The 18,893-nt window shown below is 28.7% G+C and overlaps 1 protein-coding gene and 1 long non-coding RNA gene across 9 annotated transcripts in view; both read right to left on the reverse strand.

Annotated features, from left to right (window-relative positions):
- The window catches only part of LOC148231421 (voltage-dependent T-type calcium channel subunit alpha-1G-like), a 151,041-nt gene extending 145,681 nt beyond the window's left edge, over positions 1-5,360 (reverse strand). For all 8 annotated transcript variants that reach the window (XM_088195309.1, XM_088195307.1, XM_088195305.1 and 5 more), the window contains exon 1: positions 4,958-5,360. In XM_088195309.1, coding sequence (XP_088051435.1) covers positions 4,958-5,226 — 269 coding nt within the window. In that variant the 5' untranslated portion in view covers positions 5,227-5,360. The remainder of the gene's footprint in view (positions 1-4,957) is intronic.
- LOC148231410 (uncharacterized) overlaps positions 1-12,894 on the reverse strand; it is a 302,215-nt gene extending 289,321 nt beyond the window's left edge. Inside the window, exon 1 of the long non-coding RNA XR_015811107.1 lies at positions 12,699-12,894. This is a non-coding gene — a long non-coding RNA (uncharacterized LOC148231410). The remainder of the gene's footprint in view (positions 1-12,698) is intronic.
- Positions 12,895-18,893: the final 5,999 nt, after the last annotated feature.

The following is an 18,893-nucleotide window of genomic DNA, read 5'->3' on the forward strand; positions in this document are numbered from 1 at the left end:
GCGCGAAGCCTTTCACATGCTGGGCTCGTAAAACTCAATGTATTTTTTTAACAAAACTAAAGAGAGATAGTCAATATAAGCTTTGAAAATCAGTTCGTTTTATAGTTAAGCGATTTTATTAATATTATTACTATAAATTGAGGTAGGACAATGAAATATATAAATGTGAGGTAAAGCATTACGTCGTTCGCAATCATATTTAAGATTTATTTTATTGATTTATTTATAAGTATGAACTGATAATTAATTCACGATTATTGTTTTAAAATTGCAGCCATAATAATCATTATAATAAAATTCTAGAGAAAAAAATATTTAAAAAAATAAATTTAAATAAAATAAAAATTGAAAAAGTGGTCTTGGAAAAAAAAACATTTTCAATAACAATAAATTTTAAATAACGGTAATTATAGACACGGCAACTGCCGTAGTTTTAATTAGCTTATTATCTTAAACTTTTTATTTAATATCACTACTTGGTTAGACATCATGATCCGCCATATGCGACATATGGCAGACATCATGATCCGACAAAATGCCAGCTGTTAAAATTAAAAATAATAATTTTATTTTGTATATAAAAATGTGTTTCTAAACTATTTTTTCTGCTTATTTTAAAAATAAATGCTAGTTTGAAACAATATGGCGTATAAGAGTTATTACTAAACTTAGCAGAGGTATTTACAAAATGTACTTTAAGAAAAATGTAATTGCGATCTGATTAAAATAAAGGCAGGTATTGTATCAAAAACCATCCTATACTAAACCTAGTTGTGTCATTCAATATCAATTTAATAAAAATATGGACAGCGTTGACAAAACGGACGTAGTTATCTCTACAGTAAATTGTCTTAGAAAAACAGTAGAGTGGTGAAAATGTTTCCTTTCGTGGTATTGTTATTTATTTGTTAAGTTGGGCATAAAATAATTTTTAGAATGAGAAGCCATAACAATAAATATATTTTGTATTACATGAAAAGTCATTGGAAAGCATATAACAAAACTATGGCTAGCAACAAAGTGTCTTTATAGAGAATATAATGTTTGTTCACATTCTACAAAAAACCCTTAAAAAGGCGCACGTTTAAATATAGGCACTACATGTACTGTGACATGGTGTATGGTTTCCCGTTCTGAGATAGATAATAGATTTAATAAAATAAAATAAATAATATAATTTCAAATATCACGACTGAGATAAGTGTATTTAGTTACGGGAGCAAACGTCGAAATTGAGTACCGCTTCATCAAATAAACCCTAAATATAATATTAAATATTATTATCATACAATTACAATAGACCAATTCAAGAATTAAATTCTTGGTGAATCCTTAGATCGCAAATAAATTAGTTTTATGACTCTTTTAGCGAGTCTTTCGCAGCTAATTTTGACGCAACAATTATAAAGGTTTAATTACATAAAATTTCAATGCTATTTTTATTCGATTGGACAGTGGTATGTGTTTATGTATTTTTAAATTTTATAAGTTAAATATTATTATGAATTTTTAATATATGATAATATAAAAATCCATTGAAAAATGAAACGTTGCATCACTACGTATTGCATATTATATATGCTGCAGAAATGAATGGATCGTTAGTAGCGAAGAGCTTTAGTAAATTACAGTCTAGTAGACCGACGAACGAGTTCCCTGAAATACATATAATGGGAATGGAATAAGTGCCAAAAATAGATGCTATATATTTAATTTATAATAAACTAAAATGGCATTTCCTAATTTTAGTATATAAATATAAGATAAAGCTGTTGATTTTAGTTTTAAAAGCTCTATTCTTTCTTTTTCATTTCATATTTCAATCAGTCTGCGCCTCGCAAACCAATTTTAAAATATTCAAAAAGGTAAATTTACTTTCGAGTCAATTTCAATTTGCATTTTCTCCGGTAGAGTTTGACGATAAAAAATTCATACCAAGATCGCGTTTAATTAAGATAAGGCTATATCTGTCGCGCACGTATGCCTCAAAAAGCAAAGGACCTATAAAGAAACACGTCGATATAAATAGAGACCTTTAAAGTAACAATGAACGTATATACAATTTTTATAAACTAATATTTTAAAATTAATACATATTTGTAAGATGACAAATATAAAATGCTAAGTAGGTAAATCGATAAAATATATTTCAATATTTTTGTGTTTTTTTTTTGCAAATGTAAACCAAATTAAAACTTTAAAATTGCAATAGTATTTTTTTACACTCAGATCTGTTTTCATAATCCATTTATTATTCACAGACAGAGAATAGTACATTTAATACTGTAGTAAACAACGGATATGGTTTCTCTCTGCCATATTTTACACCGGAAAATGCACAGGATAAGAAATTTAAGCTATTAAAATTAAAGTATAGCTCTTTGATAGTGACCTTTAATTTTCAGGGCAAAATATTTATTTTGGTTTTAATACTGACCTCCTGTTCAATAACGAGAATATGTATCCATTGAGTTATTGCCGAGATTTTTTCACGTACAATAAATAAAATCCGTCGCAAAGGAAATAATAAGATATAATACGTGTTTTTGAAGTAACATAAATTTATTAACCAATTATTTTCATATTTTAATATTACGAAACTCGACGAAAAAGCGCAAAAATATTTTTTTAAGGAACACAAAATGAATGTTGTATTATTATTGAAATGAAACAAATAGTTTTTTTTATAGATCATATACCATAAAAATAAAATATAATATAAATGCACTCTCTGAAATCGGAGAGAATTTTCTGATTATTATTTTTGCCAGGAATAAAACTACAACTATAAACAATATAGTTAAGAAATCTGAAATTGATTGGCGAGCATGCTTGTGACCATGTGCACGCGATCAGAGACTACTGAGATGATTCTAGGACGTGATAATTTTTAGCACATATAAAATATAAATCACACGATAAAAGCGTTACGATTTAATATAATAAAACAACAGTATTGTTGTGTGTAATGTGATCGATGAAATAATACTGTAAAACGCTGCCTAATGACTGTGATTTCTTAATTGAGGGTAGTTGTACTTTTACATTTAATATTATCAAAGAGGTGTCGTGGTTTTGCGATCCCTGACTTAGACTGAAACAATAAAGTTTTTATTGCATATTGAAGCCTACTTTTACGAAGTCATAAAATGTAACTCGACAGTTAATACAATAAGTAATATTAAAAACATTTCTAATGCGAATCACGTTATGATGTTAACAATTAATTTAATGAGAGATATATTTCAGTCTATTTTAATTAACTAATAACTTGCTCTGAATAACGCTAATGTAAATGACATATAAAGATAATGTATATTACAATGAAATTCATACAGTGCTTTTCAAAGCAATAGTTACTAATTAATAATATATTTGCTCTTCAACACAATAGTTAATGAGTAAAAATATTCATAAAAACATTTTGATGCCCCTTTTAATGGAGATTATTTTATATTTTTTAGGGGGGAAGGAAGCATAAGTTGGCCAATAAGCGGTCATTTTTTTAATATTACGATTTTATTAAATAACATTTTTCTGACCAAATTCTCTCACCCGCTATCCTCCTCAAATTAGAATTCACATCAAAAGCAATAAAATCGTGCCGTCGCAGTGAAAACGCTCAGTTATCTAGCGTTCATATTAGGACTTTATATAAAAATATTAAGATTTACAATAGGTGAGAATTAAACGAAGCAAATCTAAACCAAATTTTGCCCGATAGGAGAGCGCAAAAAACAATTATTACTTCTCAGAAGTAAAAAAAGGAGCTTTTTTTAAAGACAAAAACATAATAAATATAAGTAGTTATTTTATGTGAAATTATATCTTAAGATTACTTTTATGCATTTACTACACTCTCTGGAAGTTGGCCAAGGTTGGCCAAGGACGAAGAATATAGTGGGTTACTTCGGTCGAGTTCGGTTCTGCCCGCTCTAAAATCTCTCGAAAGTTGTCCGAGGTTACCGAGAACAGGAGGTAAAGTGAAGTAATTCAGTCAACTTGGCCAACTTCGAGCGCTTCCAAACATTGTCGGCAAAAGGGACCGAAGTCGGAGCTGCACTTTCGAGCGCGAGCGGTGAGATATTTCCCCTTTTGTTCTCTCGCGTGTTAAGTGACGAGAGTGAGAGAGATAATGATATGGTGTTTCGCAAACTGAGATAGAGCGAGTAACTCGGTTCAATTTCTGTATGCGTGTAGGCATCCTATGGTCAACACGCATGTCGAGCGCTGCATCGTAGTCATGTGGTCAAGTTATAATACCACATGCTTATCTGGGACTTCAACAGACTCTTACTAAAATCTTTGAATATTTTAGGGCACCAAAAGAGATTAATATTATTTTTGATCGTATATTCTACAGATATCGTTATTATATATATTTTTTTCATGTAAAATTAAATAATTAAAAAAAAATTAGTGGTACTTGATTTTGTTAAAAAAAATCGTTTCGAATATCCTTATGTATTTTCCTAGATCGGTTTATATAAATGTCACACCATAACGAATTATTATTTAGAATCGATGGCGACAAATTCTAGGATAGTCACAGATGTGGTGTTCGTATTCTGAAGTAGCATTTTTATGCCTTATGGCATTTTGCAAAAGCCGACAAAGATTTTGCCTAAATTTAATATTTACGACCGAAAAGTTTTCACTGATATTGTATTGGTGAGTGCCCACACAAACTTAATAAAATGACAATTTAAAAATTGCGATTATTTGGCACATTTTTCGATCGCGTGCAAATATGCCAGTTGTACGTGACAGAAGCCGCCGTCCGGACGGCATATGAAATTTGTGGCAGTGTGGTCGCTTACTCGAAATCTTAGGTCTCGGCCGACTTTAGTTGTAACTTCGGTTCGGATAACTTCCAGAGAGTGTATTTCATTATTTACTATAATAAAATTGGACTTACCCCGCTCCGTCGATTACTATGGTTATTTAAAAAGGATATGGATTGGTGATGAGCATCAGGCACCAGTTCCTTGGCCTCGTGTCCTGCGTGAGGTACTTCATAGCGACCTCCGCAAAGCCCGGATAGGGCAGGACCGGACCGCTGCTGCTCGTGGACTCCGTGTCCTGGCCGTCGGTATCGGAGGTGCCCGCGGAGCCGGAGCCCGAGTCCGTCCCCGACGGAGAGCCCGTTCTCAGCACCAGCGCCGAGTTCAGGCCCGGATTGGAACCCGTCGCGCCGCCGCCTCTGTACCCGTAGTACGAAGTCATCTTACGTATTATTATTATCGACTGTACGTCAATAATTTCTAATCGCTATCTATTATATATTTATATATGGAATCAACAATTTTATATAATTTCTATTATTTATTTAACGTTTTATTGTTTATTGGAATTTATAACGAACGAATTTGTCTAACAAAAATAAACAATAAAAAAATGTCAATAAGATCATTTCTCGTCTATTTATGGCGGCATTTCAATATTTTAGATTTGCTCGCTCTTCGAATCGACTCGTCGACCGTTTTCTTATCATGCTTAGCACAATTATTCATTTTGGTGTTTTAATCGGTTTGGCGTATTTATAAATATTATTATTATTATTGTTAAAATTTGGCGTTTATCTCCTCAAGCGCGGTTCGTCGCTCGATAATGCGTTCCTGCAATTAAACAAAAATATATATTGTAGATTTATAAGCGTATACATCTAGTGAAAAATGATTAAAATATTAAATACACAAAGTATTAAGCAAAGTATATTTAAACCGAATTTTGGTTAATAGGAGAACGCTAAAACAATCATCAGTATCAACGATTACCACAAATTATTTTCCCAAGTCTATGTTTATATTATGTATTATATGTATGTGCCAAATAAATTATTAAAATAAAATAAAATAAATATTATTATAAACAGATTTTTTAATATTAAAAAAGTATGCAAGAGTATCTGATAATGCGAATTTTAATTACACGCTCATCTCCTAGAACTGATTACTCGACGTTACGGATGATTAATTTTAATTTTCTTCAACGTTGAGCCATTACTTTCGCCCATATTTAGCATTTAAATTACACGGATAATATTATACTTGTAGAATAATAAGTGATTCATATATAAACTAATAATTGTTTATGTAAATATAATGCTAATAAGCTTTATCAACATGCTATTTAAATAGTACTATAAAAAGTAATGCAAAACCTTGTAAATATCTCCTAAATAGAAACTGATTTATTAGGTTTTGATTAATAGAGCTTTCTAAATATAATAAAGTTATGTTGTGAACAACGAAAATCAAAAAGAAGAAACTAGTAGCAAAAAATGTAATTTTTATAGTATATATATATATTAAGTAACATTATAAAAAATAATCGATACATAAAGAGTGTATCTATTTCATTTTTGAGCTTTAATTGGGTTATTATAATAAGATTTTCACGTTTTAATTGATCTTAAATTACCGTTTTTTTTTATTATACTTACACAATTTATTACCAATCAATCATTAATCACTTTGTGAAATATTTTCATGTATATTTTTATGTTGTTAGTGTAAAATATAATCGGTATTATGTCAGGTGTATGTATATAATATTTTTTAAGCATAATTTAAATATTTTTTAAAATAAAGTTTGATAAATATATGCATATAAATCTTCTGTCTCTTTTTAGGGCTTTTTATTGCGCGTGGTGAGCTTTTTGCACCGTTGGAGCTTTCAAGACCGACACGTATATAATGCAACTTTTGGCCAACGCGAATTCTAAATTTATTCCGAGTCGTGTGTTCGATATGAATTTTATATGTTTCCGTTGTTTTCTTATAGCGGTGCGGAGCGACGTACCCAGGGCATGCATAAAAGCTCACAGCTAGAGCTTTTTAATTTAATTAAAAAACTTTCATATCCGGCGAGAGGTGCACGGCAATTACGTAATTGAACGATTAAAATTGCACGATTCAATTATGACAATTTTGCTTGTAGTGAAAACGAAAATAAACAACTTAAATATGTAATTAATTAATTTAATATTTTATATCGCACGATAGTAAGAGTTACCTGTGTTTTATATATTATATTAAATTAAGGAGATCAAAAAAACGAGAGAAATATTTAATATTTTTTTATCGAAGCATATTTTAAAATATAAGGTAATATATAAAGTGTTCTATCATCTATTCTATATTGTTATTTTATTTAAATTTGATAAAAAAACTAAAAGCAGATTTTTCCAGGGATGCCAAAAGTTATTCAGTCATCGCCTTTTTTTTCAAATTTCATGACATGCATTTTTCTGGGCAAATTCTAGATGGACCCTGTTTGGAATTCATGTCAAAAGCAATAAAATCGTGCCGTCGCCGTCGCAATGACAACCCTTGGATATATAGCGTTCATAATAACACTGTTTTTAACACTATTACAACTCAAAATAAATGAGAATCAAATGAAGCACATCTAAACCGAATTTTAATCGATAAGAGAGCGTAAAAAACAATTATCCTTTCTCAGAAGTCAAAAATTCACACGAAAAGCAATAAAATCGTGCCGATATACCGATTTTAAAAGCGATTTTATTGCTTTTGACGTAAATTTTGACTTCTGAAAAGTGACAAGTGATGTCGTAATATTATTATATACTGTCTTAATATGAACGCTAGATAACCGTGAGTTTCCACTGCGACAGCGACGGCATGATTTTATTGCTTTTGACGTGGATTCTCAACAGGGATTCGGCCAGAAAAATATATGTCCATTTTATGAAATACTATGAATTTGAATGAAATTAAAATATGAAAAAAATGACTACAGACTACCAACTTTTGCCCCCCTCCCCCACTGGAAAAGATGAAATGACGTTCCTGTTAATCCCGTTGATTTGTAGCAGAAGCATAATTTACTTTACTTTATATTTCGACTCGTTTTCACAATTGAAATAAGTTAAAAGGACAGTAATTGAGGAATTGATACTATTCTCATGAAGAATTATATGATTAAAACACTTTTTTTAAGGCTTTCATTGTAACTTGTCAAGCATGGGGGCCCGGTTAATTTACCATAAGACTCGTTTTTTATTAAAAAAAAATTATTAAAATTTTTTTTAAATGCAAATTAAGCTTTTAAACACTTTTTGCATACGACATTTTCCAGTGAGATTTTATTTTGCAAAGTTATGACACTTTTAATTTTTACATTGGCCGCCATTTTGTAAAAAAAATGTATATATTTTTTTCATACATAACGTATAGGGGGTGCACGGTAGTTCTATACGATACTAAAAATATAATTTTTATTCTTTAAAACCAAGCAGTTAAGAGCGTTAACTCTTCAGAAACTCTCAAAATATCTTGTATGGGGGTCCAATCGAACTGATACATCGCTTGTTTTGAAGCAAAAAACTATTTTTTTTATATTTTATTTAGATGAAGTTTAGGCTTTCAAACGTTTTATATATAGTTTTATATATATATATATATATATATATATATATATATATATATATATATATATATATATATATATATATATATATTTTTTCGTCAAAATTTAAACCTACTGAGTTACGAGTATTTAAATTTTTATACTTGTAGCCATTTTGCAAAAAATTGACACATTGGATTTTGTGTTTTGGAAAAAAAACGGAGTTAATCTGTGCAAACAGGGCGATTTAATAAGATATGAAAATCAAAAAGGTAATATATATTAAAAGCACTAGAAATCGGTGGTGTTTAAATGTTCATAATTCAATAGATGTCATTTTACAGCTGGGGCTAGCACATTTTTATTAATAGCAATTTAAGTCTGTTGCCGTGGCTCGAACTCGCGATTTTTGAATTATCAGACAAGACCGTATGGACTATGCTATTTATGAGACTGCCTATCTATATAATTAAGAACAAAAAGATGTTTTATGAAGCTGCAAATAAGCGTATGTATTTTGATATTTTACACACATTAATACGTTATATTATGTACTTAATGTATTATTTCGGTAAGAGATTATTGCTCGTAAATTAAATAAATAAATGTACAGCTTCTTTCATAATTTAATTAGCGTTTTTCCTCTGTAGTTTTAAAGTCTATTCTGCGCTAAGATGACAAACATAATTGAATAATCAAAACACACCTCGAGACTATATTGTAAAGGAATAGCATTTTATCTTATAACGTTCGTAGAAAAAAGCAGATTGAACGCGTTGTTACATTATGCGAATAATAGACAGACGGATAATATTGTTTAAGGCAATATATCATACTCGAGGATGAGCGATGGCCACTATGGTTGTTTAGAAATATTTATTAAAACTCGTCTCTATATCGTATTATATTATCATAACCAAGTTAGCGATAGTGCGCGCGTCATGATTTATTTTGTTATTTTTTGACAAATCTTGCAGACGATTTATCTCCATTGAGAATTTGGCGCCTCGACAAAATACTCTATGTTTTATTCGGATCACTGATGTAATTTATAATACTGTAATTCCATTGTTGATAATGGCTTTATTATACTCATCGAAAGCGTTAAATTTCGGCTTACTCTTGTGCCGTTTCATTTTTTGCACACTGCCGCATTATGAATCAAATTATTTAATCAAATAAAAAAGTGCTTTCCGACCTTAATTTATATTTCAAATATTGTCGACGAATATAATATTTTAATTCGCTTTTTATAAATAATAAATTAGGGCGAAATGTTATGCGCTGTACTTGAAAAAATCGTAGCGATATATTTAATATTATATAATAAACTAATATCGTATCTATTAAAAAACAGAAGTTATTTAAAAGTACTGGAAATCTATCTAATGCATATTTAAAATTAAGAACCAATGACTAAGATATACAACCACTGACTTTTAATTGGTTGGTGCACGGAGTTATTTTCCAGCGGCCGATATATTTTATTTGACACATTTGATATTTAAATATTTCATATGCATTTTAAATATATATATTACATTTATAAAAAAGTACTATTTGGGTACGCCAGTTTAATACCATATAGATGTTATATTATTTTTGTATTTAAAAAAACAGATAGTGCGTAAGAGTAATATTGTTTAAATATATAATTTATGAAAATATATTTTATTTTGTACTCTATGTAGACATTTATGAGCAAAAATATTTTTATTAAGAAGTCGCAATTAATATATTGATTAAAAAAAATAAGAGACAAAAACCTTTTTAAAATATAACTCATCACAACTGCTAATAAGCCAATCGCACTGTGTTGAAAAAAATATGTTTTACGCTTTTGTGGGAAATATTTAACAAACCTGGTATGTTGTAGGCGAGAGGTTAAAGTGAGGAAGAACAAGATAAATTTATTTTTACGTTGTTATAGTAACCGAACGTCTAGAGATAATCGCTTCCAAAAACACACGTTGGGTAATTTGTGCGTAGAAAGGAAAATTGTCTGAATGCGACAAAACATATAAACACTTAACAGAAACCGACGAATCGCAAAAACCTGACTCTGGCCATTGTGTTTGTATAAAACTGTGCTCTCGTATGTTTTTAATGAAAAAGAGCCGCTTATGAAATCGTGCGCTTTGTGTTGAACCAGCACTTTTTTATAGAATGGACATTGTAATAAATGTAGCGAATCTAAGAGAGGATAGAAGTATTAAATATATTTCTGTTTTTGTAACAATGTCGCAAAATAAACGCTTATATTATCATCATTTTATTTAAAATGTACGGTAAGTCAATCATGCGTAAAAAACGATTATTGTATACTATTAAACTGATTTATTGCTCGAAATAATTAATAAAATAATGGTATATAATGGACGCCCATATATGAATTTTAAAGGTCGAATGATATTTCAGTTTGTATATTTTAGCTCTTTACTCTGTGTACAAAGTAAAGCAACATATTAAATAGTTACGCGAATCTATATGTAATATTTTATTATTCTTCAAATTTGCGTCTTTAAAATTATAATAAAATCTTACTTTCAATAAACTTCTGGAACAAGTTGTTCTTCTTATTTTAATTAGTAGTATACCTAGCAATATGCTCAACTTCCACATATATGTTGGTATGTAATCCAAATTTTCAGCTTTCAGAATTCAGTATATGCACTATTGATGTAACGCTTGCAATTCAGCAGGCAAGTATGCGAGCGCAAATTGGATCGGGGCGAATTGATACCGCGAAAAGGAGGCCCTCGCGGAGAAAATGACCGCGGGGTGGAAAATGATTCTCGGTGGCTGGGAAAATTCACAATTTGTCCCGTGCATTCAGACGCCGGGCCCATTGTGGCTCAGATCTATTGTGTACCCTTTGTCCGTTGAAATATCATTCCACGCTGGAGCGAGTGGACGGAAACCATCATAACCACTATTCCAAACCTAGCGCATCCAAATACCCGGCAAAATTTACTACCCGGTTCTCGAATATTTTTCCCTAAATTAACCAGGTACCTGGTTTTCTTATCAATGTAATTTTTGTCTACTATTATATTCTGACACAGAGTTATAATTTTTATTATAAATTAAAATATTAAATTTTTGTATTTTGTTCAAATAGTATTTAATTATAAAAATATGAAAAAAACATTTGAATATTGCTCATATTTATTATAAATATTTATTTACACCCAGGGAGACGTCAATTCATATTTTTCCCGTGGGAGAGGGGGGGGGGGCAAAAATTAGCCAGTTAGTGGTCGCTTTTTTTGTATTTTATTAAATGACATGCATTTTTCTGACAAAATTTCACGTCAAAAGCAATAAAACCATGCCGTCACCGTCGCAGTGAAAACACCCGATTATCTAGCATTCATATTATATAACAATATTACGACTTACAATAGGTGAGAATTGATTAAAGCACACTACACCAAATTTTGACCAATAAGAGAGCGCAAAAAACAATTTTCACTTCTCAGAAGGCAAAAATTCACACCAAAAGCAATGAAATTGTGCCATCGCCGTTACAGTGGGAACGCTCGGCAACAAGCATTCCTACTGCAACGGCGCCGACGCAATTTTATTATTGAAAATACATTCTATGAATTTGAATAATGGCTGTCGACAATAAAATTTTTATAAAGATGATTTTATAATTTAAATTAAAACTTATTAAATATTTTTTATTTAAATAATAGACTTAAAAGTTTTAAGATTAAAAATGTATGGGAGTATAGGTATTTAAATCTACTGTAATAGAAATGAAATGGATTTATTTAAGATAATTTATTTTAAAGTTGATAAATATAATACATAAAAAATATCTATAATTATGAATTTTATTAAGAAAATACAGATAAATTTATAATTTCATTTGCAAAACACAAAGCGGAGGTTAAATAAGAAATATAAGTAAAAAGAAGGGGACGGGTTCCTAAACTTCAACCGTAAGATTAAAATTTTGATTAAACTTAGTAATTAAAAATTAATTACAATCGCGGATAAATTTATTATTTGTTATAAACTAATTAGGGTTAATAAAATTTATCACTTTTAAAATATTAATAAAAAAACTTAAGAACAATGTATTTTTTATAGAGTTGTATCTAAAAAATATTTAATTTTAGTCATAATGTATAAATTTTAGAGTCACAGTCAAGATTTAATTTTGCCATGAAGCCAAAGTAAGAAGAAAAAAATGGCAAAGGAATATTTTAGAACCACTCTTGTTTTGCCTTTTGTCCGTGAGAGTGAAACAATTTTAATATATAAATTTGCTTATCGTAAAAACACGTAAAAGGGCTCACCCGTTCCAATACATTTGTTGCGACCTCTCCCCTTTGGAGATGGCCGTCTTTTCTTTTCGAAGGACCACCGTCTCTCGACGGAATTAAACGCCTCTAACCATGGAAATGCTTTATTATCAGAGTTTACATCCTCAGAATCCTTGCTGACGCACGACCACACGCCGTGACAGCTGAGGCGTCTTCAGGTTATTTATACACACAAAACCACGCACGGCCATAACACACTTTTATTCGGCCATGCATAAATATATGTAAAATTGTCGGAACAACATTGTTAACAGCAAAAATGTGTTTCTACCACGATTCAAAAGATTAAGAGAAACTTTATAAAGTGCCGACCATTGTGAATTCTCGCGGATTATAAACTTGACAGCATTATACAATTTTGACTGATAATTTAATATTATTTTATTTATGGATCGCTTATTTGTACATGCAGAATTCATATTTGTAAAAGTGATGAGCAAATACAAAAATATAATCACGTTATTTATTTCGTGTAATTGGAATTAAAATTGGTCATATCTCTTGCTAAAGAGCTAACCATTAACCTATAGATAACGGGCGAGCAAGACTCTTACGATCATAAATCACTGATAGTAAATAAAAACAATAAACTAAAATATCGTTTTTTTTTGTGTACGACCATCTCCCGAGTTTTCCAAATACTCGCATTTAAATTTTTTTGTTAAAAGGCAAGTGTTTGAGAATGCCGAAATAAAATATGCCTTAAAACTTACATTGTGAAATTATACTTTTGGACTGTTAAATAAGGATCCTGTCTCTTTTCGACGTTTTGCTCTTACTACATACTTAATTTTTAAATGGGTTTTGCAAAATAGAAGAATAGTTGGAGAATTTTGCATCTTGAAAATTATGTAAGATACATATTTTATATAAAACAATCAAATATTATGTTGAAATTAAAATGACTGGGTACTTGGGTTTCTGGTTTCAGTTCTACCCGGGTCAGAAACCCTATCGCTGATGTAGATATCGTTTTGAAATTAATTAACCATGTGGGATATCACAAACTTCGTTTAAATCTGCAGATTTAATCTATAATTTTACAGTCTGGCTGCAAAAATCAGATGCATTTCGTTAAGGTATACCATGAAACCGCATAATGAATAAGTCGAGGATGAGAGAAGCTGTCTAAGAGCACTGGCGACAACGAGCACTAAACTGTAAATTCTAAATGTGTTTGACAGCCAGGCTTGCTGTCTAAAGTATTTCTCTGTTGTTTATAACAGTTTTTGTCCCGTTGATAATAATTCGCACCCAAAGAGCGTTTGCGTGCGCTAGCCGGGAAAAAAGTGTGTTGTGCGAGGAGGCGCTTAGACGGCAATAATGGGCAAAGTTTGGGACGAAACATTAATAAAGTTGCGCCATGACGGTTCTCAAATGTTTACCGCAAGCGTCCGTCTCGCTGACGCGGCGCCGTACCGCGTGCCAAAAATCTATACCGTGCGATTTGTGTATTCTCCCAGTAATACGTCTCAATGTTCATCATTGTGAAAAAATCCTTTGAGTTGAAAAGCTTTTTTGTTCCAACGAGATGTTTGAGAATCGAAAGCATAATATGAAAGCTTTTTTGCCATTTGCGCCTAAGGCTTTATATTCAGACGTTGGATGTATTATAACAATACAATATATACAATCGTGTCCAGAAATTAAATGTATCTAGAAAAAATACGTCATAATGTGAAAAATTATTAAAATTATAGTATCGTATAAGTATAATTTTTTTAAATATTAATAAACCTGATTATACGTGTAACAATATGTAATTTTCGATATATATATATATATATATATATATATATATATATATATATATATATATATATATATATATATATATATATATATATATATATATATATATATATATATATATATATATATATATATATATATATATATATATATATATATATATATATATATATATATATATATATATATATATATATATATATATATATATATATATTAGATGCCTCTTTATATTTATTTATACTAAATTTATTTGCTTAAATTAATTTACTATTTTTAATTTATTATTTGTCATGTCTCTTAACCCTTTGGCTACCGAAATCCGATATATCGGCTTTCGCTACACTAGCGAGAACTGCCGGATCCGACGGCTCCGAAATCGTAGTATCCAATACATTTTCAACCGTCTGTAGGGTAATTGCTTCAGGGGTTTATAACATTTTTTTCAAATATATGTTATAAATATATTATAATCATTATTTTTATACATATACACACACATATATATATATATATATATATATATATATATATATATATATATGTATATATATATATATATATATATATATATATATATATATATATATATATATATATGTATATATATATATATGTATATATATATATATATATATATATATATATATACATATATATATATATATATATGTATATATATATATGTATATATATGTGTATATATATATATATATATATATATATATATATATATATATATATATATATGTATGTATATGTATATATATATATATATATATATATATATACATATATATATATATATATATATATATATATATATATATATATATATATATATATATATATGTATATATATATATATATATATATATATATATATATATATATATATATATGTATATATATATATATATATATGTATATATATATATATATATATATATATATATATATATATATATTTATATATATATATATATACATATATATATGTATATATATATATATATATATATATATATATATACATATATATATATATATGTATATATATATATATATATATATATATATATATATATATATATACATATATATATACATATATACATATATATATACATATATATATATATATATATATATATATATATATATATATATATATATATATATATATATATATATATATATATATATATACATATATATATATATATATATATATATATATATATATATATACATACATATATTATTTAAAAATATTATATTTTATTAATTTACGAAAAGTTTTATTTACATTATAAAAATAAATAACATATTATATACCATTGTTATTGATTCCTGGTTGTTGTTCGCCCGCTCAGATCTCGTATTTTTTAATACGTCATGCGATAATGACTCTTATTCAGCGCAAATAAGAACTAAAATAACACACAATCGCATATTCATCATTAATTAGGTCAAGTTCACTGTAGACAGCGTCGCACGCCGCGACAGCATGTTTACAAACTAAAATACACATTTTGACTTTTTAATTATTTAATAAAAAGTCCCGGCAGTTCTGGAACATTTTTCCAAAAATGCCCGGCATCCAAAGGGTTAAGTATGCCAGATGGTATAAATCAGTGTTTCTCAACGTAGGGTAGACGCCCCACCAAAGAGCAATTTTAATATTTTGGGAGCAGTGTGCAAAACTACATAAATAGGAGGCAGCGTTTGTATATATGTACTCTATATACTCACAAACTACTAGACAGACTTTGCTAATATTTGTGCCAGAAATGTTTTAAAAGTGGTTTAAATAAAATCCGATTGGTAGCGCTATTGTTTTTACAGTGTTGTCAGACTCAAACGCGCTAGCGATAATTTTAACGTTATAACATCGCCGCCGGCGCATTTTTCTTAATTTAGTAAGAAAAACTAGCATCCTGTCATGTACAACCCAAAAATTAAGTTTTAGATGCTTGTCGCTATTCTACATATTCTATGGTCGCCACATTTTTTAAAGAACATTTAAGAAATTATGTGTAAAATATTATTTTATAGATAAAAGCAGATCGCATGAAATTACCGCTAGTATATATCGTTCGAACTTTTTTTATTTTAGTTATTTCTCTTAGGGCAAAATTCAAGTATAAAGTATGAAAACACAATATTATTATTAGCTCATTATCTTACAAAACATTTTTACTCTGTTTACTTTTTTCTCTAAAATTTTTTTGACGAAGATACGATTTTTTTTATTTTTTAAATAACTTCGTAGCACTTTGAAACAATATGGTGGATATAGCTGGCTAACATATATATCTGAAATATTTACAAGGCAAAAAAATTATGCTGATATACCAAAAGCAGCGGAAGTTATCGTATTCTTAATTTTGAGTGAATTCCATATATAAAAATACTATTTTTAGGCAAAATGTGTTTTTATAAGGAATTGAGCTAGGTTGAGTTATGCTAAGTTAGGGTACGATATATCGTACCCTAACTTAGCATAACTCAAAAGATTTTTGTTTAATGAAAAATATAAATTTATGTACACGTGTTCTCAGTTTTATACCTTCAGATACCCATGGGGCCGGTCACTAAAGTGGTGCAACGGGTGCAAGGTACACAGGCTGCATATTATGATGGGGTCTAATTCTTTTTTTAAAAAAAAAAATTATAAAAAAAATATTTTGAATTTTTTTTCTCTAGCGCTATCTGGATATTTTAAGAAGATAATAAAATGCTTTATAATATAAAAAGTTGCAATTAAAGGAAAAACAATGTAAATTATTATTTTAAAAAGGTTCACAATTTTTTTGTTAAATTGAACATACTTTGTTGCACCGCCCATGTGACTTAACTAACTTTCATATAAAAACACATTTTGCCTTAAAATATTATGTTTATTTATGGAATTCACTCAAAATTATGGATACGATAACTTCCGCTGCTTTTATTATATTAGCATAATTTTTTTGCCAAAAAATAGACCTTGTAAACATTTCAGATATATATGTTAGCCAAACAATTAAATTATGACGTACAACTTATCAGATAAAGAAATGATGCCAATCTAAATGTTTAATCCTTTACAGTAACTTCTGTTAATTTTGTTCTTCTATTGTCATTTAAATTTTATTTATGGATTATATTAGAAGTAATTATATGCTCAATGTTTAACTCTTAATAAAGGTAAAGCAATGATAGAAAAATTTGATGAGCTATATGACGACAACATAGAATATATAAACAAAAAGTTGAAGTCACTGTTAGCAAGTATTATCTTTTTATGAGGAACATACTACATAAATTTAATGTAACTAAATATCCTGAATTTGGCTGTTCCAAAAGAGAAATGATTGCACATAAGAAAAATTGATAAAAAACCATGACCTAGACACATATTTTGCTACATCGGAATTAAAAATAACCCACTCTTAGATATTTTGGCTATCGATTATTCCAGGTATGCAATCACATATTTATAATCACTGTAAAATATCGTTTATTAGATAAAATTTAAGAAAGTACACATTTATAAGGTGTCTGTTGGCTGATATATAATATATAGGGTTCCCACTGCGACGGCGCAGATTTGCTCGACATTAACTTTATATTACACGTTCGCATTTAAAACGTACCTGATGTATTTGAAATTTGTCAAAACTAACGAATATGTGCATTAAATTAGAAGCAATGATAATTTTTATGTATTGTAAAAAGAAAAACTCACTTTGCAGCCTCGGAGCCCAGCGACGGGAATTCAAAATTTGAAGATTTCATTACGAAGATTGTTTGTCTAGTTAAATCAAAGTATTCTTATAATGCTTACACACATTGTGTATATATTTTATTTTCATAGTTACAACATACGTAGTTAATTTGCAATCCAATTATTTATATTCAATCGAACAACGCACACGACGAATTAATGAAAATTATTGTCACAAAACAAAATTATTGATACTGTTGTCATGCCGATGTCGACCATTTTGTTTTATATTTGAATGCTCATTTTTCATTGGTTGACAACAAAAGAATACATAAGCGGAGGTTTGAAAATAATCTATTTTTATTTTTATTAATTATAATTAAATATATTTCCTTTGTTTACGTGTATTAATACACCGTTCAAACAGAGCGAAACAATTTAACGGAAAATTAATTATTTTAAAATATGCGCGTATGGAAGCGGTTTAAGCAATTATAAGATATATATTTTCAACGCATACATTACAAGTTTTAACTGCTCAAATATATTGTTGTACTTTATAAAAACACAAACGTACATTTTAATTGTGTCAAAATTTTATTAAAACGTAACATTATCAACAAGAATACATTATTGCATATATTATACATACTATTATATATAAAATATGCTCTTCAAGAAATTTTACTTTTTAAGAAACTTTGCTCTAAAGAACG

Source organism: Plectrocnemia conspersa, unplaced genomic scaffold (assembly GCF_051122295.1).
Source record: "Plectrocnemia conspersa isolate PC_06_02 unplaced genomic scaffold, ASM5112229v1 ptg000010l, whole genome shotgun sequence".
NCBI lineage: Eukaryota > Metazoa > Arthropoda > Insecta > Trichoptera > Polycentropodidae > Plectrocnemia > Plectrocnemia conspersa.